Below are 20509 nucleotides of genomic sequence, written 5' to 3'. Positions count from 1 at the left end.
ATTTAAAAATAAATATATATAATATAAAAAATAAATTTATAATTAAATAACATAAAAATATATTAAAATAATAATATTGAAAATTGTAATATAATTTAAAATGTATTATTAACCATTTTCACCCGTTTTCTAAAAGTTTCTAAAGGTTGTGACACCTTAAAACAAAGATAAAAAAGTAGCCATTGATTTGAAAATACAAAAATCTAACGGTTAGAAAACAGTGTTCCACCGTGTACTAGGTTTTTTTGGAAGGGCTTGTTTACACTTCAGAGTTCCTCTTCTGCTCTCAAAAGGACTCCATTGATTCTTTTTGTTCCCTTTTCAGAATCAGTTTTTCAGTTCCCTTGTCTCAGGTGTCTGTGTCTGAGATCAAGAACAACTACAGATAAAAAAAAATGCTGTCTTCAAATGTTGTTTCATCATCATCCCCTCTCACTTTCTCCAAACCCAATCCCCATTTCTTCATGCATGCATCTTCCCATGTCAAACCAAATCTTCTCACCAGGTTTCAGACCCATCACAGACCCTCCCCTCTCCAAAGTTCCAAACTTTCTTTCACCCCAACATCTCAGATCCAGCTTTCAATCCCAAAGTTAAGATCTTTCAACCGATTTCTCCCTCACCCATTTGAGCCCTCGCCAAGACCCACCCATCAAATCGTTAAGGCTGCCTCTGAACCAAATCCTGGAGGAGAAAATGTCACCCCCACTGCCCCCAAATCCAAGAATCTCAAACTTGCTCTGGTGTTTGGGCTATGGTACTTCCAAAACATTGTGTTCAACATTTACAATAAGAAAGTGTTGAACATTTTCCCTTTCCCATGGCTTCTTGCCTCTTTCCAGCTCTTTGTTGGGTCTATTTGGATGCTGGTGCTTTGGTCCTCCAAGCTCCAACCTTGTCCAAAAATCTCCAAAACCTTCATCATTGCTCTCCTTGGACCTGCTTTGTTCCACACAATAGGCCACATTTCAGCCTGTGTTTCATTCTCCAAGGTGGCTGTGTCCTTCACCCATGTCATCAAATCAGCGGAACCGGTTTTCTCTGTCATGTTTTCTTCTGTTCTTGGTGATAGGTACCCCATTCAGGTTTGGCTCTCCATTCTGCCCATTGTGCTTGGTTGTTCTTTGGCTGCTGTTACTGAGGTGTCTTTCAATGTACAAGGATTGTGGTGTGCCCTTATTAGCAATGTTGGTTTTGTGTTGAGGAACATCTACTCTAAAAAAAGTTTGCAGAATTTCAAGGAAGTCGATGGCTTGAACTTGTATGGCTGGATTACTATTCTTTCATTCCTCTACCTGTTTCCAGTGGCTGTTTTTGTAGAAGGGTCTCAGTGGATCCCTGGGTATTACAAGGCTATTGAAGCTATAGGGAAACCATCCACATTTTATATCTGGGTGTTGTTGTCTGGGGTTTTCTACCATCTTTATAACCAATCATCATACCAAGCACTGGATGAAATCAGCCCATTATCTTTCTCTGTGGGAAACACAATGAAAAGAGTGGTGGTGATTGTATCTACGGTATTGGTGTTCAGGAATCCGGTTCGACCTCTTAATGGCCTTGGTTCTGCCATTGCAATTCTTGGGACTTTCCTGTATTCACAGGCAACATCCAAAAAGAAAGAAAAGAAGATTGAAGGGGAAAAGAGTAGTTAGACAAAGAGAAGGAAAAAAAAGTATTACAGATGAAAAAACTGTTTCATTATTTGAGTATTACTGTTACTCTTGTTAGAAATAGACATTGAATAAGATCTTCCATTTTGGTTTCATCTGAACTATTGCCTATGATTTTTCTATTGATATTTTGAATTGCCCTATCTTTGTTTGGTCTGTTATCATGAATGCAATATCTTCTTTCTGATCTATTCTATGTTGGTTAATTTCCTTGTTTTTTGACTGCTTCAGCTAGCCAGTAGGATTCATCATCTGTTGGCCGAAAGTATAGTGATTATATCTTGTGTCTGTCTTATAAATCTATTTCCATTTTCATATTGCCCAACTCATGCTTGCAATACTAATTATAAATTATATTCATCTATCATTTTATTGCTTGGGATTTGTTATTTATTACCTACTATAAATCATGAAGCCTATTTCTCATTTGATGACTATGTAGCATAAGTGTGAGAATTTTTTCCCCTAACACTCACACTGCTGTCTGTTCCCATGGCTTTAAAAGAATCTGCTTTTCTTTCGATTCTATTATTGATCATCAGAAGTGAATTAAGGTGGTATGTGAATTTCTTAATTTACCATTCTAATGGCTATGTGTGGAACTAAAGAGTTCCTCACTTTGCTGGTACAGCTCCACTTTTATTTATGTTCTGCTCAGCTGTTTTCTCATGGAATTTACAATTTCAGGTTTTAGCTAGTCAAACATTTCATGCTGCATAATCAGTCTGTCTTGAGCTTTTCATACTGCATAATCATTGATCTGACATGGTAGTGAAGGGTCTGAAGTGATTTTCCAATCTTTCGCATCTATTTATTTTATTTTTATCTCTTTGCAATGTTATTCTCAAGTTCAGTTACATCTATAATTTATAATTTTATGCTTATGCCTATGTATGCACTGGTGTTATCACGATCTTCCAATCACACATTGTTGTGTGATTACCCCTCTCATCACTTCCCTTCCACTGTTCCATCCAACCCAAATATACCCTTTGACCATATCTAATTACATAGAATGATTTTGTGACTAAGCATGATGAGAAATTCAGCTCATTGGGTAATCAGAAACTTGTATTTTTGTGTCCATAATCACTTATGGCAGAAGAAAATAAAAGCAAATTGAATACAACCTTTTTCCACAAGTTTGTTCCATAACTTTGAGAGGAAGTTATATCACAGAACTTACATAAAGTTGAAGTCTGTAAGATGGTTTAAACTGAGTGAAACTTGATGTATTTTACCCTTTTATTTTCTTCTCTTAAAAGTATCTATAGGAAAGTTTATGCAAACAAGACCATGGTTTTCTATTATTTGTACCATTGTTTGATTGTTAGCTCAAACTCTATATTAGCCAGGGAAGGTTGAGCTTCTTCTATGGTTGACTTGTGCATGCATGTTATTGTAATTCTGCAACTACAAGCTTCCACTGGTAATTGACTCTTGATTGTGCTTTTTTTTGTTGTCTTTGTTTTGTCAGTTTTAGTTAAGTAGAATCCTTGTTCTAGATCAACAAGTGCCAATTATTTATCAGTATATTGTCTTCAGGTCATCTTCAGTTCCCATTTTACTTCTCAAGCAAAAGATTTCATTTATTTATAAACCAAAGTAGTTCCTAAATTTTGTGGTTCCACACAAAACTTGTGGAACACTTTGGATAAAACTTGACTAAATTCTTCAATTGATGAAGAATTTCTTGCTTTTGAAGTTGCAAAATCAAGTAAATGTAACAGATCTGTCATTGATTTAAAAGAAGATCCATTTGCATAGAGTAAACTAGATCCATGAACCTTCTATAGTAGCATACAACACCTCAGTTAAACAAAACAACCAACATAACAACCACACCACCTCAAACAGACACAAAAGAAAAGAAAGGATTACAAGCACTCACACCACAAAGTAAAACAAAGCAAAAAGATCCTAAAGAGTTAGGTTGTTTGAATTAATAAAAAAGTGAACGAATTTGAGTGAAAAGTATGTAGTAAATGTGATTGATGTTATTGGAAAAAATATTAAAAATAATTATTTTAAATAATGAATTACTAACATGTCATTGGTGGTGTTTTATTGATGATGGGTTTAAATTTTTTTAATGATTGATAACAATGAAGTGAATTATTTAAGTAAAATAAATAATATTTACTAAAATTATTTTAATCATATATATATATATATATTTTGCATATATGTATTTATAAGTAAAGAAATAATGAATTTGAGTATGGGTTGAAAATATTTTCGTTATTGGTTGTAAAAAAGCTTAAAAAATTGTCATACGTGAAGTTTCCATTAGAATTTAAAATTTAAACATTTATTAATAAAAGAGTAATATGTGATTGAAAATAATATAACCCAAACCAAAATTATTTGAACATGAAAAGATAGTAAACATGGCTTAAAGAAAATACATAACACTAAAAAAGAACAGAATATATAAAGAAAGCAAAAAATAATAAAGTGCATAAATAAAAAGAACATTGTCCATATTGATAGCAAGTTTTTGAATATTGTCTTCAACTTTATTTAATATACGATGGACATGTTCTTATACAAGAAATAAAAATTAGAAATAACAATAAATTAAATCGGGATTTTAGTTGGTTTAATAGACAATAATAGAAAATAGTAAAGAAAATATATTGACTTTCAAACTTTTCCAACAATTAATTCTTCATCAATTGATAAATATATCATTCATTCAATTATCTAAAAATAATTGAATTGACCAAACATGAGTCGATCCAAAGACAATCTAATCTTATTAATGAAACACACATCTACTAATTTATTAAGTATTTTACTTGTCTTCATGCGTATATCATAAGTTTTTTAATCTTTTATCACTTGAATCATGCGATCAAGAAATTGTTCATAAAACTAGAGTTTAATTAATGACATAATTGAATTATTAACATGTGTTTAAAAAACAATTCTCAAAACAACAATTAAACTCAGAGAAATACTAGACATTTAGCACAATAAGATGTTGAAGAACAAAACTTTAATATCAGATAATCTCTCGATTCATTGTGTAATTATAAGATAAACAAACCAAACGAATTTACTATTGAATGCAAAGATAAAACAAAACAATTACAAATAAAAAAATATAGAAAAGTAAGAAAACTCTAATGTCATAATTTATCCTTAAAGTTTAGTTCGAATTCAGTTTCTGAACCATTGTAGATTCTATTATTTAATAATTTTTCTCATATTTTATTTTCTATTTTAATTCAAATTTATACTTAATTCAAAGAATCAACTTGTAATTTTTCCATATTCGGTCAACTCAGGTTAATAGAAAGTTCTTTACGTTATACTACAACTTAAAAATACAAAATTAATATTTAAAATCAAAATATACTTAATTAAAAATTTAAAATAGTAGAAAAAAATGCAATGAACTTGATTCAACGTATAATTAAAGGTATTTTGTATTTAGTCTAATAAAAAAAATACAAAATCTAATTCCATCTAATTTCGAGATTTTCTTACCCTCCTTCCTTGTGTGTGTGTCTGAATACTATTTCTGATCAGTTACGTCTTCAGAGAGCAGAAGAGAAGCTACAGTACCACCACACGCAGCCATGGCTGCACCTCCCGAAAACGTCCCTTCCTTCATCGCCGCCCAGCTCAGCCACCTCCTCTCCCACTTCCGCCTCACTCTCCAGGCACTCTCTCTCTCTCTCTCTCTTTCTCCTTCTCTTTCTCTTTCCATTTTCTCTCACATTTTCCCTTCTTCTCTTTCCCAGGTTGAACAAATGTGGTCCGGCGACAAATTCAACACCGGACCCCTCGATCGCTTCACGCTCCTCATCCCCTACTGCTTAGACTTCATCAAATGTATTTCTCCCTTCAATCGTTTTCGCTTTTCGTTCAGTTCGGAATGGAACCGAACCTCTTTCTAGGGTTTCTTTCTTTCTTTCTTTCAGGGGATGTTGTATTCGATGCCGAGTCTCCCAATGCTGCTCCTGATGTTATCTTCGGTCCCGAGGACGATCGCTTTCACCCCTTTCACATGCTCCCTTCCCCCGAATCGAACTCCAACTGTTTGTCGGATTGGAACCACAAAGACCCCTCGCGTCTCTTGACCCTCATTCAGTTCTTGAGGTCTTTTTTCTTCTCTTCTTGTGATGCTGATTGTGGTTTTTTGTTGTGACGGGACGATTCGCTGTTTAACAGGGATCAGTATGTGCTGTACCAGAGGAAGCGCGTTGAAGAGGTCGACGATGACCGCTTGAAATTCGAAATCAGCACTATCTTGTCCAGGGAGGTAAATTTTGTTTTATTTTATTTTATTTTATTTTATTTTCAGTTTTAGTTTCTTCGTTTGCCAATGTTCAGAAATTTGGGTTTCTGTGGTGAAATTTCATTTCATGTTTAAAGCCTGTTTTTAGGTTAAAGACTGGATGTCTATGAAAGAATAAGGGATTATGTTTTGTTTAAAGCGTGGAGTTGACCTTTTGCTTGATTGATTGTTCTGCTGCAGGGAATAGAAATGCATATGAGCTGTAGTGCTGAGAAGGTATTCCTTTAGAAAAAACTGTGCTAATGTTTTGATGATCTATGGATGACCAAATTCATGTAGCCTTTGGCCAATTTTGTTTACTTCTGTGACTTTACATTTTAGTATAGTTAGAGGAGGTTAAATTTGCTGTGCCCCTACTGGACATGAACATAAACAAGATGGTGTCTTGCTGTCCCTGGAGATATTCGCAGAAGATATACTTACAGGTTGCTTTTGTTTCACTCTTTAAATATTCTTTTGAAGTTTTCACTTGCTTTAGGACAAACAGCTTATGATGTGTTAAACCTAGGTTGAATATCCTGTTGGAAGAAAATATACGTCATTACCTTCAGCTCCTCGTCTGAAGTTGGTATCTTCTCCTGAGCTGAAAGCCGTTTTTTCCATTGATGATGTCAAGCTACCTCCTTGGTTGGATGGGATGTAAGCATTTCAATTTTTTATTATTGTATTTGTGCTGCATGGACGCATATTCAAGATTGAGATAGTTTTTTTTTTTTTTTTTTTATAATATTCTTGCTTTTAATTGATCTATTTTGCAAAGGTGTTTGGCAGAATATCTTCCAAATCTGGAAGAATATCTTGGGAAACAGGTTAGCTGACATTATCTTTACTGTGTCTGTTTTTTTATTATAAGTGCTTAATGAACATCCTCATTTATGTTAAAACTGTTATAAATAATTAAATATTCTTTGTACTTAGGTCTTAGATGCTGTTTCATTAATTGAAGTTAGGAGGCACTTCATTGAAGCCTTAGCCATTCCGTTTGGAAGGCCAGTTGAAGCCGATCCTGTACCTGCCCTTGACGCCTTCTCTCAAATTTGCTAGGGTTGCTTTGTTTTTATATTTATTGCTAACTTCTGATTTCTCTGTTTCTAGGTATTTTGCAGGAAGGCAACTTTTCTTTGTGCATCCGGTGTTTTTACATTCCTGGTAATATATGGCACTCGTGACATGATATCATGTATTCATTTGAAAGAAGCTTTTGAAAAGTGAAAGTGTTTTGCAAATGAAGTTTATTGCATAACTTATGTTATACTTGTCAGTTAAAGACATCGATGACATGTGACTAGGTTAGGGCAGAAATCTATTGTCTGTATCTTTCTTTTTTATTTGATGGAAGTCTAGGCTGGCCGAAAGAGAAAGTTGATTAAAATGTGTGCACTTGATGGCCCTGTTTTAGAATTATCCATTTCCCTATTTTTTTCACTGATGTGACAACCTTTGTACCATCTGTTAGCCTGGAAACTGGAAAAAATCCTGCCAGTTGTGGATTTATGATCATCAAACAGCAAGATGATATTACTTCTTATTTCCAAAATGTTAAGAAAAATTCTGCCTGAACACTAGATCTTGCAATAACATTTTATCTCTTTTCCAAAATACTAAGTTTCCTGTAATCAACACAGTACTCAGAGGTGGATTGCCTATTGTCGGGTAAACCTGCCTAGTTAGCATCTGAGTATATTTGGGCATGTCTTCTATCTTCACAAATTAGACCTTTGTTTGGAAAACTGTTAATATATTTCAATATCGCAATTATTGCATCCCAAGGCCTTTGGTATGGAAAGTTCAAAAACTGACTCATTACACTAACTCAAGAGTTTGACTTTAGGATTCAGTAATGACTCCCCTCGATTGTAGTAGTTTCACTTTAGGATCCATGACATCACCTACCCATCCTAGGATTGAGGAACTTCGGTACCTAGGAAGCATTGGAGCTTACTGTGATAACAATATCGTCCACATACTTTATGAGGTAAATGCCTCCCTGAGATGAATGGTTATACAAGGCAGACTGGTTGCCATTATTGCAAACATCCCAAATTGATGTACAGAAGTGTGTGAGAATGATTGAACTAGGTTTGTGGTGTCTGTTCAAATCCATGAAGGTAGTAAAGCTGACATGTTGATGGAAACCCCCTGATGGGGTTTTCTCTTCATTGTGGACCAACTATATCAATCTACAAAATTCGACTGAATTAACAAGAATGCTTCTCTTGGAAGCTACCAATCTTGAACTTTGAATAATTCAATGTGCCATTCATTTTTTAGATAAGCAAGGGAAGGAGGATTGCGATTTGAGATATTACACACTCAAGATAAGAACTTTCTGAGAAACCTATGCGCCACTCTTGACCAAGGGATAAACATTTGTTTTTTTGTCATTTTTCTTCATTCTCACATCACATACCATGTTAAAGGACTTCCCCTACGCAATGAAACCAAATGGTAAACTTCTTCATCAAGATCATAAGGCTAGAATTCATTTTTTATATCAATCTAAAAGAGGGGCCAGTGGTGAAATGTGGTCTTGGAGTAAAGGAGTCTTACTGGAGCCGAAACCACTGGAGAGAAACTTTCAGTTTAGTCTTGATCATGCAAAGTCTTGTTATAACGTTGAATACTTCAAGTGTTCAGTAGTTTTATGTTCTGAGGCTGATGCTGATATCTTGTATGAATTTTATTTTTTACATTTCATAACTGATATTGCACTTGACCAAAATTCTGATGCTTTTGTTTACCTAGGTACACTTCCTGATTCCAACTCAATTTCCAAAGCAACAGCCGGCTTTTATGTTTCAAAGTTCACAGGTTATATTTGTTTCAACTTTCCTACATCTCTTTGCTTGAGAACTTAAGATTGATAATTATTTACTGTGTAGGAGTGAATTTGACCGGTAAAATGTCATTTCGTTTTGGTGTGATGACATTGAGTGTTGAACATAAGTCTTCATGCATCCATCCTACCCCCCACAGGGAGACCAATCCTAGTGGTTTTGCAATATCAAATTACACTGAATTATTTCAGTTACGATGTTAATGTACAGAAATCTGGTGACCTAATTGTATGGTATAGTTTTTATATCCCATACATCTTTTGTTGGAGACAGAGGAAAAGGTCTATAATCTATTTCGAAATCGTTTTATTCAAAGAAGAAGTACTGTACTCTAAATGGGTTAACATGGAAACATTCTTTTAATTTAATTGTATTTTATTCATCTCCTCCCAAATTATTTTGTTAGGGGGATCTCCGAATCAGGATAGTAGAACAAAAGTGTATGTTTGTGACGGAATCATGATCACTGTACAAGTGATTTGTTTATGTGCTTTATTGCAGCATTTTAATTCACAAATGGCACCTTTGAAGTCACGGCTATTGTCTGAGTATCCATGGAGTCCAAGATGGGAACCATTGCTGATGGCTGAGCGTATTTGGTGAGTGCTTTCTTTATATTATTTGCTTCACTTTTTCCATCAGGTTAACACTTCTTTCCTTTAGCTTATACGAATCGTTTCTACAGTGAGTTTCTGGCAGATGAGGCCTTGATCTTCAAGAGGCAATGCACTGAGGGTCAGCTTCAGCAGTAACATGCCCAATCTCCAAACATATTCACTCAAAAATGTCATTTTGGGATCATATTCGTCATTGCAACTTTTTGGGATCCACTTCAAATGAATGTTTTTAATGATTGTATATGTCTTCATTTTGTTAGGATTCTTAAAAAGATTGAGGTTTCTTTTTTAATTGTATAATCCATAAATATTATGATATATAAATCAAAATTAAAATCATATTTTGATAATTATAAATGAAGCTAAATGGAATATAATGCAAGATTAGTTGAAAATAACCAGTTATTTCTATTACGGTATTTGTGCAATATTTTTTTAGAAATGAACTAATTCATGCTACCTGATTAGTCCATAGGGTTTTTTTCCATTCAAAACTTGGAAGTTTCTTTCCGCACCCCTACATTTTTCTTCCTGCACCCCTACATTCTTTGAAATACAAAAATAACCTTTCAGTTTTAGGTGATTCTAGAATAAAGGTTTCGTAAACAAAAAGTTGTTAATGTGATTAACCCCTGTTCTACCATAACTAAGTAATTGTATGATTTTTAACAAACTCTAATGTTGATTTTAATCTCAATTGTATGATTTTTAACTAACAAATATTCTTGTATTTTCTATTTATAAAGTATAATGTCCTTTTGTACATATGGATCAAACTTCTAATGGGTATAATTTACTTTAAAATTTCAATTGTTAATACAAATTATTAATATCATATGTAGTTAATTTTTTATTAACATTTAGAGTTATTTACTTTTATTTATTTTAGAATAATCATATTTGATTCGAAAATAAAACTAGTCGTTCAAATGCAATCTACCAAAAATGGGAGCGTAGTAATCCTAATTTTTAATAAAAAATAATTTTTAATTAGTGTCTAAAGGACTTAATTTAGCAATTGCATCAAATATTTTAACAATATTATAATTTTAACAAATTTAACTAATTAAAAATGAGTTAAGAAATATAGAAAAATTATATTTCCCCTTAAGTTTCGGCATGCAAACCCTTTTCTAGTTTTAAAATAGATTTCACCCTTAAGTTCTTAATAAAATAAATAATAACGTATAAACCTTTCTTCTATTTTTTTAAAAATGACATTCATAATTATTTTAGTTTTAAAGTTGACATTTACATTGATAAAATAACACTTATATTTCTCACTATATATATATATTATAACATATTTATACTTATACTTATATATATACTTATAATAGTAAATTACTAAATTTAACTTTATACTTTATAATTAATTTTATATTAAAATAATTTTTCACAAAAATATAATTTTTAAAATTTTTATAAGATAATTTATAATTGAGTGAGAATATAACGTTCTCAGATACTGTAACATTTTTAATATGTAATAATTATATTGCAAAAAAATATTTATAATTTTTATTTAATTTCTATATAAATTTTAAATAAAATAAAACATAAATATTATTTTATTACAATATATAAGAGTTAACTATCATTTTATCAAATACAAAATGGAAGTAGACATCTTTTAAAAAATGAAGAAGAGTGTAATAATTATTTTATTAAAAACTTAAAAGATTCATCTAATTTATAATTTAAAATTAGGGAAAGTCTTAACATAATTCCTCTAAACATATATTAACAAATATTTTTTAAGTTGGAGAGAAGTCTAAATTAAAGTTATGTAATAAATAGAAGTAAACAAGATCAAGAAAGGAAAAAAAAACCCTAAAAATCAATTTTTTCATCCAATCACATTCTAGACAACAATGTATTCCCAAAATATCTATAAACTTAGTTATTGAGTTGCCACTGTTTCAATCTCCAGCTGTTGTCTACTTGGCACTCCACCATTATAAAACTTGTGTAAGGGTCTTTAATAATTTATTTTTATTAAAAATATTAAAAATAAATAAATAGATTTTTAAAAAAAACAATTGTGGAACAAAATAAATAGAAGAGATTAACATTTTATTCTAAGTAACTTTGTTGTAGTTGAATAGAAATGTTAACAATAAATTATTAGTAAAATTTACTAAATAAGAATCAAAATTCATAATTAGTTCTTAATAATGAAAAAAAGTTATACTTTTAACATTTCTTAATATAATATGTACAATAATTGTTATTTATTTGGACCATTGAATAATTATTTTTGTCATGTTATATCATATTATTGATTAATGTTTAGAAGAAATATTGGGTTGTTGAAGAGTAAATGATTGAGTCTGATGCAGATCCGTTAGGTTTCAAGCTTCCATTTTTTTTTCTCTCTCTTTCACTCTCTCTCTTTGTGCATAGACAGAAACACAAAAACACTGTGTATGAAGGTGTCGGTGTCGGCATAATAGTCAAGTTCGTAGTTACATTGTCCCTTTCGTCATGCCTAAGCCATTTGAACATTTTTATATATATTTACAGCTATGCACATGCAGTTCAAATAGAAAAAAAAAAGCTTAAAACTTTGGGAATACACTGAGAAAGAGAGAGAAGCATTTTTCTACCCTTACTCTCTCTCTCTCTCTGTCGGTCAATTTTCGATCTGGGTCTCTTTTATTCAGTTCGGAATCTCGTGGAGTGTTGTCTCACACCTTCATGGGAATTGCTGAATTGGGGTGCTCCTGATTCTGTATCTTCCTCTCACTTTGTGAGCTTTCAAGTGGGGGGGATTGTGATCTACTTTCTGGCTTCATTGCTCAGGAATTTCATCTGGGGTTGTCGCAAACTTAGTGATCCAGCTACTTTGGAGACAAAGATTGTTCTTTTGAGGTGAGTCTTTGTGATGCAATTTTCGAAAATGATGGGTTGGGTTTCGTTATTGGGGAAGTTCAGGTAAATGGAAACCGTTTCTTTTGTTTTTTGAAGTAGATTTGGCGTCATAGGGAAGGCCATTTTTTTGTTGCCTTTGGTGAGTTGAAGTGCATTGTTGCCTCAGTCACACATAAGTTTAACCCTCCTATCATTTCATTTCATCTATCTTTTCTGGGCTAGTTTGGAGTCTTAGAGATCTAAACTTTTTTTTTTCCGTGTTGCAAACTGTTGATGGTGCTTGTTGAACCAAGTGATCTGATTCATGGTATTGTCCATAGGTCTTATACAGATCCGAGCTTCAATTTCTATACCAAGTGAAGGGAGCTGCTTCTGAAGTGGAACTGGGGGTGGAACAGAAGAGAGGAATCTTTCAACTGATCTTCTGAGCAATTAGAAAGTGCACAGGGCTTTTAAGTCATGTGTGTATCTTGTTGAGCTTGAACTGTCTTTTGATCCGTTGTTATTGGCATCTGGATAGAGCTTAGTACGAGTCTATGATGGAGTCAGAAGGAGAAGCTGGGGTGAGTTAAATGTTATATGAATTTTCTGCTTGATTTTTCCTTAAATTGGTGTGAGAAGCTGTTGTTTGGGGTGCCATTATTTTGAATTGATGATGTTCAATGATGCATTTTGGTATCATTTCCAATGAGCAGGCAAAGCCAATGAATGCATTGGGTGGCCAAGTCTGCCAGATCTGTGGTGATAATATTGCGAACAATGTGGATGGCAGTTCCTTCATTGCTTGCGATGTTTGTGCTTTCCCTGTCTGCAGGCCGTGCTATGAATATGAAAGGAAGGATGGAAATCAGTCTTGCCCTCAATGCAAGACCAGGTACAAGAGACACAAAGGTAAGTGAGGATAAAATCCTTGTTTCTCAATATTCTTTAAGCATATAGTGCAAGATTTGTAAGAAAAAAGCGAGGGAAGATTTTTATAGCCTTTTGTTTGAAGATAATTTTCTCAATGAACTACATTACTCAAACTTCTATAGCCATGACAAGCTTTAGAGTACTAAAGCCACTAAACAAAGCCTGTAAAACCAAGCAAGTTCTTCACTCTTGGAGTAGGTAGTTGCAGACTGCAGTGTTGTGCCCCTACAATTTATAGTCTGGCTCTTACCTTTTTTTCATCCAAATCTGCTGGGTATATAAATAGTTCATAGAAGAATTCATCTGTACTGGAGGACTTATTCCAACTGCTTAACCAAGAATTAGGAGAAGACACCAACCAGTTAACTTAGTGAATCAGTGATTAACTTTATCGAAGGTTTTCTGATATGCATAGTGCAGACTGCAATCCAAAATCATAAAATAATCAGATTTATGCTCAAGAAATTTGCTTTCTTACCAGTGCCCCAAAAACACAACATCGTTTTGTTTCCACCTATTGGATTGTTTGCCTCCAAAATACAATTATTCTTCCACACAATGTATATTTCATGTTATAAAATTTTCTGTTTTGATCTGCTATCACCAGTACATATATGAAGGACCTCTACCTTCCAAACTAATTAGCAATCACCCTGCTTACTTTAACAATTCTATAGGTAGTCCTGCTATTCTTGGAGACCGGGAAGAGGATGGGGGTGCTGATGATGGTGCAAGTGACTTCAATTACAATTCAGAAAATCAGAACCAAAAACAGAAGATTGCAGAGCGCATGTTGGGCTGGCAAATGGCATATGGTAGAGCAGAGGATGTTGGTGCTCCAAATTATGATAAGGAAGTTTCACACAATCACATTCCTATGCTCTCCGGTGGACAGGAGGTAGTTCAACTAGGTTCCTCTGTGATACTTTTCTCCACTCCCACACCCAACCCTTGAAATTGTCCACTTTATCCATCGTTACTCTTTTAGCAAGTATCTCTGAATGGAGTTTGAAATTCAATTTTCTTTGGTATATCTTCCATTTCAGGTTTCTGGAGAGTTATCTGCGGCCTCACCTGAAAGGCTATCAATGGCATCTCCTGGTGGCCGCGGGAAGCGTGTCCACAATCTTCAATATTCGTCTGACATGAATCAATCACGTATTTCCTCCCACCACCCTCCTCCTTGAACTATTCACAATTTCAAGTAGTGTCATGGTTATATATTTCTTTTTTGCTTAGCTTTCTGATTTTATGCGTTTGGTTATTATAATTGTGCAGCAAATATTAGAGTTGGGGATCCTGGATTGGGCAATGTGGCATGGAAAGAAAGAGTTGATGGCTGGAAAATGAAACAGGATAAGAATGTTGCTCCAATGAGCACGGGCCAAGCTACATCGGAAAGAGGAGCTGGAGATATTGATGCTAGTACGGATGTGCTTGTGGATGATTCCTTGTTGTAAGTACTTCATTTAATTACGAGAATATTTGCTGCTTCATTTCTGTTGTGTTTATCTTTACTCTTAGTCCTGTCGGTATAATGGAGCTTTTTTTAATGTCATGTGTGATTTATTCCATAATCACTGTGATTTTGCTTTTTGGCAGTTCAAGTTTGATACTTGGAGAATTTGCACTTCCTGTTGTACTTTTTTTATAATCGTGTTAAATAACCAATGTCATCCATAATGCTAGTCCCTTGTCTTCAGATTCTGTGAGACATGACTAAATAATTTGTTTTTATTATGCAGGAATGATGAGGCTCGGCAACCTCTCTCCAGGAAGGTTTCTATTCCATCATCTAGGATCAATCCATACCGTATGGTCATTGCTCTGCGGCTGGTTATCCTATCCATATTTCTGCATTATCGAATAACAAATCCTGTTCCCAATGCATATGCATTGTGGTTGATATCTGTCATATGTGAGATTTGGTTTGCTATATCTTGGATATTGGATCAGTTCCCCAAATGGCTCCCTGTAAATCGTGAAACATATCTTGACAGACTTGCATTAAGGTAGGGCCTCTCTAGATGATCAGAACTTTCTCTTTCTGTATAATCTTTCATTTGAGATGTTTCATTTTTCCTTTTCATTATGATTTTCTCTAATACAAGCACCATGTGAGTTGCAGATATGATCGAGAAGGGGAACCATCGCAGCTTGCAGCTGTTGACATTTTTGTTAGTACTGTTGATCCATTAAAAGAGCCTCCACTTGTGACTGCTAACACTGTACTATCTATTCTTGCTGTTGACTACCCAGTGGATAAGGTGTCCTGTTATGTCTCTGATGATGGTGCTGCCATGTTGACATTTGAAGCACTGGCTGAGACTTCAGAATTTGCAAGGAAATGGGTTCCTTTCTGCAAGAAATATAACATTGAACCCCGGGCACCTGAGTGGTATTTTGCACTGAAGATTGACTATTTAAAAGATAAGGTTCAACCATCATTTGTCAAAGATCGAAGAGCAATGAAGGTGAGAGTTTGACCTACAAATGGACTATCCTGCATTCTGGTTATCCATGTACCTACAAATCTCATATTTCTTACAGGCACTTTTTAAGATTAATTCCTTTTTCTGTTTCAGAGAGAATATGAAGAATTTAAAATCCGTGTCAATGGACTTGTTGCAAAGGCACAAAAGGTTCCTGAAGAAGGGTGGGTGATGCAAGATGGTACGCCATGGCCTGGAAACAACACGAGAGACCATCCAGGAATGATTCAGGTAGTTTGCTTACTTGTTTATTTAACTTTTTTGGTTGGTTGAATTCTTATGGTTCAGAATCCTTGCAACAACATTTCATTTTTCATTCATTACTTTGGAATCATCTCAAAAGTTTCATCTACATAGATAGAGTAAATGTTAGTGCTATGAAATTAACATATTGATTGTTTCTAATGTTTGGCTTTTGTGAATTTCCGTTTGAAAATCATTTACTCTTGTAAATGCAATGACCTTTATGTATATTTCATACTTTACATTTGGCTCATCTTAATCCGTGCCTTTGTCAGATTTGTCAGGAATTTAGGGGTATTATAATAAGCATGTCATTCACCAAGTTCTCATTCTCTACCTGTAGGTTTTCTTGGGCCAAAGTGGAGGACTTGACACTGAGGGTAATGAACTTCCACGTTTGGTCTATGTTTCTCGTGAAAAACGTCCAGGATTCCAACATCACAAGAAGGCTGGTGCCATGAATGCACTTGTGAGTAACTAAAGAAAATTTGGAAATTACTTATCTTCACCAATGTATTTGTCTCACCACAGGTGGTTCCCATAACTGTTTCAGGTTCGAGTGTCAGCGGTCCTTACTAATGGACCTTTCTTATTGAATCTTGATTGTGATCACTACATAAACAATAGTAAAGCGTTGAGGGAAGCTATGTGCTTTATGATGGATCCGAACCTTGGAAAAAATGTTTGCTATGTCCAGTTCCCACAGAGGTTTGATGGTATTGATAGGAATGATCGATATGCCAACCGTAATACTGTTTTCTTTGATGTAAGTATCTCACACCATACTCATCTGAGGTTTAGATAAAAGATTTAAGACATTCAACTTCCTGTTGCAAGGATGATCCTTTGTTAACATATATTGTCATTAACTTCTTTGTGATACTTATTTCCACACCTTGTCTCTTTCTGAACAGATAAATTTGAGAGGTTTGGATGGCATTCAAGGCCCTGTTTATGTGGGTACTGGGTGTGTATTCAATCGAACAGCATTATATGGCTATGAGCCCCCTATTAAACCTAAGCATAAAAAGCCTGGGGTGCTTTCTTCAATCTGCGGTGGTAACCGGAAAAAGGGCTCAAAATCTAGCAAGAAAGGATCGGACAAGAAAAAATCTAGCAAGAATGTTGACCCAACTGTGCCCATCTTCAGTCTTGACGATATAGAAGAAGGGGTGGAAGGTAAACCTGTTTTTTTTAATTTTATTAATTTTGGCCTTTGTGCTTTCATTGGTATGAATGCCTTGTAAACTATATTTTGCCACATATTGATGTATGAAGATTTGTATATCTATTTCTATTCCATTTCTAATGTAAAGTGTGTGGTAGCTAGCTATCGAGATTCTGTGAGAACTTGAACTTATCTTCCCATAACATCTTAAACTGACTGGCCCATCTATAAAATTGCACATGCCTTATTAATGCTGTGCATCATTCCTAGTTATTTTAAAAAATCCGTAGTGTATTACTTTGCATGGCAATTTATTCAGTTGTTTTCAACTAAACCATTTTCTTATACAACCTTTTTATTTAGGTGCTGGATTTGACGATGAGAAATCACTACTTATGTCACAAATGAGCCTTGAGAAAAGGTTTGGTCAGTCTGCTGTATTTGTTGCCTCTACACTCATGGAAAATGGTGGTGTTCCTCAGTCTGCAACTCCTGAAACTCTTCTTAAGGAGGCAATTCATGTTATCAGTTGTGGTTATGAGGATAAAACAGAATGGGGAAGTGAGGTATGAGTTAACTTACGTTTAAGGCTCTTTTATGTCTCTTATTCCCAAGTCTCAATCATTTCATTGTTAGCAGATTAGTGCATTCAGGGACCAAAGATAAAATCAATTAGACTTAAATATGATAAAGTATGAATCAGTTTAGCGCTCTCTTTTTAGAGAGATCTCTAATATATTTCCCTGTTTACACAAAGTTATGGGGGAAGTCTTAACTCTTTCTTTGTAATGTGTGAGATTTCACTTGAGGCATATTTTTCCAACCTTTTCTCTTGTTAACTTATTCAATGAAAGAGAGCAAGAAATGAAGGTATAGACTTTAGCAATTCACCTCCATCCATAAACAATTTATTTTGTTAAACACTCTTCATGGCCACTATGCATGAAAGCGTGCTTCACATTTTGTGGTTCCTTCACTCTATGTGAAAGTTAAAAGGCTGATTTAACATTCAAACAACCAATTGGTTTTTCTGTTATGGCAATCCTTTAGTTATCAGTATTTCTGCAGTAAACATTAATGGTTGCATGCAATACAAAGAGTGATATTACAATAAACAAGATGCAATGGTTTTTCTGTCTTGGCCATCCTTTAGTTATTAGAATAAACAAGATGCAATGGTATAATTTCCTCAAAGATCCTCAAAGATAATCGCTGTTTTGTTTTTGGTTCCACAGATAGGATGGATCTATGGTTCCGTCACAGAAGATATTCTTACTGGATTCAAGATGCATGCCCGTGGTTGGAGGTCTATATACTGCATGCCCAAGCTCGCAGCGTTTAAAGGTTCGGCTCCTATCAATCTTTCCGATCGTCTGAACCAAGTGCTTCGTTGGGCCTTAGGTTCGGTGGAAATTCTTCTGAGTCGACATTGCCCCATCTGGTACGGTTATAGTGGAAGGCTAAAGTGGCTTGAGAGGTTCGCATATGTGAACACCACAATCTATCCAATCACTTCCATTCCCCTTCTCATGTATTGTACCTTACCTGCAATCTGTCTCCTGACTAACAAGTTCATCATTCCACAGGTTTGTGATTTCTTCATGTAGCATATTCCTTGTAGCCTTAATTTGGATACTGTTCTCAATGATCAAATTCACTCATTGCCTTAGTTTGGTTATGACTTGTGGGTAGGATATATTACTAAAACCAAGATAAACTTTACCAGGAGAATTTCAATATAGTAAGCCCAGTCTTCAATCTGGGATGGTTAACCAAATGAGCTATGATCAATGTTCAAGATGGTTCATACGCATGTTTTCTTGGCTAAAAGTTATTTTGGTTAACTGTGACTTATTTTATCCTAAATTGTGGCATCCATATCTTATGCAAACATATATAACTTCTCAGAATGTAATCTTGTGTAACACAACACTGTACCTTCTATTTTGTTTGCAGATCAGTAACATTGCAAGTATATGGTTTATCTCTCTCTTTCTTTCCATCTTCGCGACGGGTATCCTTGAGATGAGGTGGAGTGGTGTTGGAATTGATGAGTGGTGGAGAAACGAACAATTTTGGGTTATCGGCGGTGTTTCGGCCCATCTTTTTGCCGTGTTCCAAGGTTTACTCAAAGTGCTGGCTGGAATTGACACTAACTTCACTGTTACCTCAAAGGCAACAGATGAGGATGGAGACTTTGCAGAACTCTACATGTTCAAATGGACAACCCTCCTCATCCCACCCACAACACTTCTCATCATAAACCTGGTTGGAGTTGTTGCAGGTATCTCCTATGCCATCAACAGTGGCTACCAATCATGGGGTCCCCTCTTTGGTAAGCTCTTCTTTGCATTTTGGGTGATCATTCATCTCTATCCCTTCCTCAAAGGTCTCATGGGACGCCAGAACAGAACACCAACCATTGTGGTGGTCTGGTCCATTCTTCTTGCCTCCATTTTCTCTCTGTTGTGGGTCAGAATCGACCCTTTTACCACCAAAGTCACTGGTCCTGATGTTGAGCAGTGTGGAATCAACTGCTAGAGAAACCAAACAACTTTGTCACACACCAGTGTCAACCAACAACATAAGCCTGGTGGGAATGTTGTGACTAGGCTCATGTTGTGATTGTCTTCCAATTCTTTGGTTTACAACATTTTGTTATTTGTTCTTGCTTGTTTAAGTTATGTGCAGTTAAATGGTCCACCATACACAAGAAATCATGTTAAGTTATGTGCAGTTAATGTGGACCATACAGAAGAAATCAAATTAGAATCAAATTATTCAAGGTTGTTTATTTTTTTGTAATACTTTCAACATACCTTCCATTCTTTTGGAGCTGTTCATCTTATTTATAAACTATTCATCAGAAGACAATATCCTTGTATACACATCATTGCTATCTGAATGAGTTTTTCTTCTGATTTCTTTTCTTTGCAGTGCAAAATAAGCAACTTCTGCTTCTGCAAACATCTGATATATGTTTTATATTATTATTTGACCTTTTCTATTGTTGAGCTTTTACTTGCATTAGTAAAATCAGTTATAGCTTCATTAATCATGTGAAATTCTCTTTGCCTCATCAACTTTTGCAAGATTTACTAATTAATGGTTATCTTTGTTTGAATCAATTTTACATTTGTAGGAAGTAGGTTATTTTACACCATTAAACTAAAAGAAAATAAAGAGCAAAGTAGAGTAACTTTTTGAAGTTATTTTTGGGGTAACTTCATTATTTTCTCATTAATAATATTCTATGTATTTTATATGTTAATTCTCTTTTTTTTATTCAAAACTTTGTATTAAGGATGAGCTATAAGACAAATTGAAATTAGTTTATTCATATAAATTGTACATAATATAGTATGAAAATATTGTTTCTTCTTG

General features: G+C 34.4%; 3 protein-coding genes across 4 annotated transcripts; all 3 read left to right on the top strand.

The window, feature by feature from the left end:
- Positions 1 to 235: 235 nt before the first annotated feature.
- LOC137834757 (Nucleotide/sugar transporter family protein) lies at positions 236 to 1768 on the top strand. Its single transcript, XM_068642931.2, has one exon. The coding sequence runs from the start codon at positions 396 to 398 to the stop codon at positions 1653 to 1655; it is 1260 nt and encodes a 419-aa protein (XP_068499032.2). The 5' UTR covers positions 236 to 395; the 3' UTR covers positions 1656 to 1768.
- A 3381-nt stretch (positions 1769 to 5149) lies between these two features.
- On the top strand, positions 5150 to 9775 carry LOC137834753 (BRCA1-A complex subunit BRE-like protein). Of its 2 annotated transcripts, XM_068642927.2 has the most exons (13): positions 5150 to 5344; positions 5426 to 5516; positions 5606 to 5783; positions 5856 to 5946; positions 6163 to 6198; positions 6309 to 6407; positions 6491 to 6621; positions 6743 to 6791; positions 6901 to 6990; positions 7078 to 7131; positions 8728 to 8793; positions 9321 to 9418; positions 9505 to 9775. In XM_068642927.2, exons 1-13 carry the CDS (start codon positions 5261 to 5263, stop codon positions 9569 to 9571), a joined length of 1134 nt encoding a protein of 377 aa, XP_068499028.1. In that variant the 5' UTR covers positions 5150 to 5260; the 3' UTR covers positions 9572 to 9775. The 2 variants fall into 2 exon arrangements, with proteins under 2 accessions (XP_068499028.1, XP_090158473.1); XM_090302347.1 differs by lacking the exons at positions 5150 to 5344; positions 5426 to 5516; positions 5606 to 5783 and having other exon boundaries at positions 6304 to 6407.
- A 1959-nt stretch (positions 9776 to 11734) lies between these two features.
- Positions 11735 to 20050, top strand: LOC137834752 (cellulose synthase A catalytic subunit 3 [UDP-forming]). The gene is made up of 15 exons (XM_068642926.2): positions 11735 to 12310; positions 12631 to 12873; positions 13006 to 13201; positions 13900 to 14120; positions 14269 to 14380; positions 14501 to 14678; positions 14968 to 15234; positions 15351 to 15696; positions 15808 to 15945; positions 16301 to 16426; positions 16511 to 16723; positions 16872 to 17136; positions 17489 to 17691; positions 18361 to 18711; positions 19082 to 20050. Exons 2-15 carry the CDS (start codon positions 12847 to 12849, stop codon positions 19664 to 19666), a joined length of 3228 nt encoding a protein of 1075 aa, XP_068499027.1. The 5' UTR covers positions 11735 to 12310; positions 12631 to 12846; the 3' UTR covers positions 19667 to 20050.
- Positions 20051 to 20509: the final 459 nt, after the last annotated feature.

The sequence above is a fragment of the Phaseolus vulgaris genome, chromosome 5 (assembly GCF_051622355.1).
Source record: "Phaseolus vulgaris cultivar YP4 chromosome 5, ASM5162235v1, whole genome shotgun sequence".
Lineage (NCBI taxonomy): Eukaryota > Viridiplantae > Streptophyta > Magnoliopsida > Fabales > Fabaceae > Phaseolus > Phaseolus vulgaris.
The sequence above is the reverse complement of the archived record's forward strand: the minus strand, read 5'-3'. Positions and strand labels throughout refer to the sequence as shown.

Bases quoted from the DNA above. Each gene is read 5' to 3' on its own strand.
- LOC137834752 (XM_068642926.2), top strand. From the start codon at position 12,847: ATGATGGAGTCAGAAGGAGAAGCTGGG. The intron at 14,121-14,268 runs GTAGTTCAACTA...CTTCCATTTCAG, and splicing joins TGCTCTCCGGTGGACAGGAG to GTTTCTGGAGAGTTATCTGC. The intron at 14,679-14,967 runs GTAAGTACTTCA...TTTATTATGCAG, and splicing joins CTTGTGGATGATTCCTTGTT to GAATGATGAGGCTCGGCAAC.
- LOC137834753 (XM_068642927.2), top strand. From the start codon at position 5,261: ATGGCTGCACCTCCCGAAAACGTCCCTTCCTTCATCGCCGCCCAGCTC. The intron at 5,517-5,605 runs GTATTTCTCCCT...TCTTTCTTTCAG, and splicing joins CTGCTTAGACTTCATCAAAT to GGGATGTTGTATTCGATGCC. The intron at 5,947-6,162 runs GTAAATTTTGTT...GTTCTGCTGCAG, and splicing joins GCACTATCTTGTCCAGGGAG to GGAATAGAAATGCATATGAG.
- LOC137834757 (XM_068642931.2), top strand. From the start codon at position 396: ATGCTGTCTTCAAATGTTGTTTCATCATCATCCCCTCTCACTTTCTCC.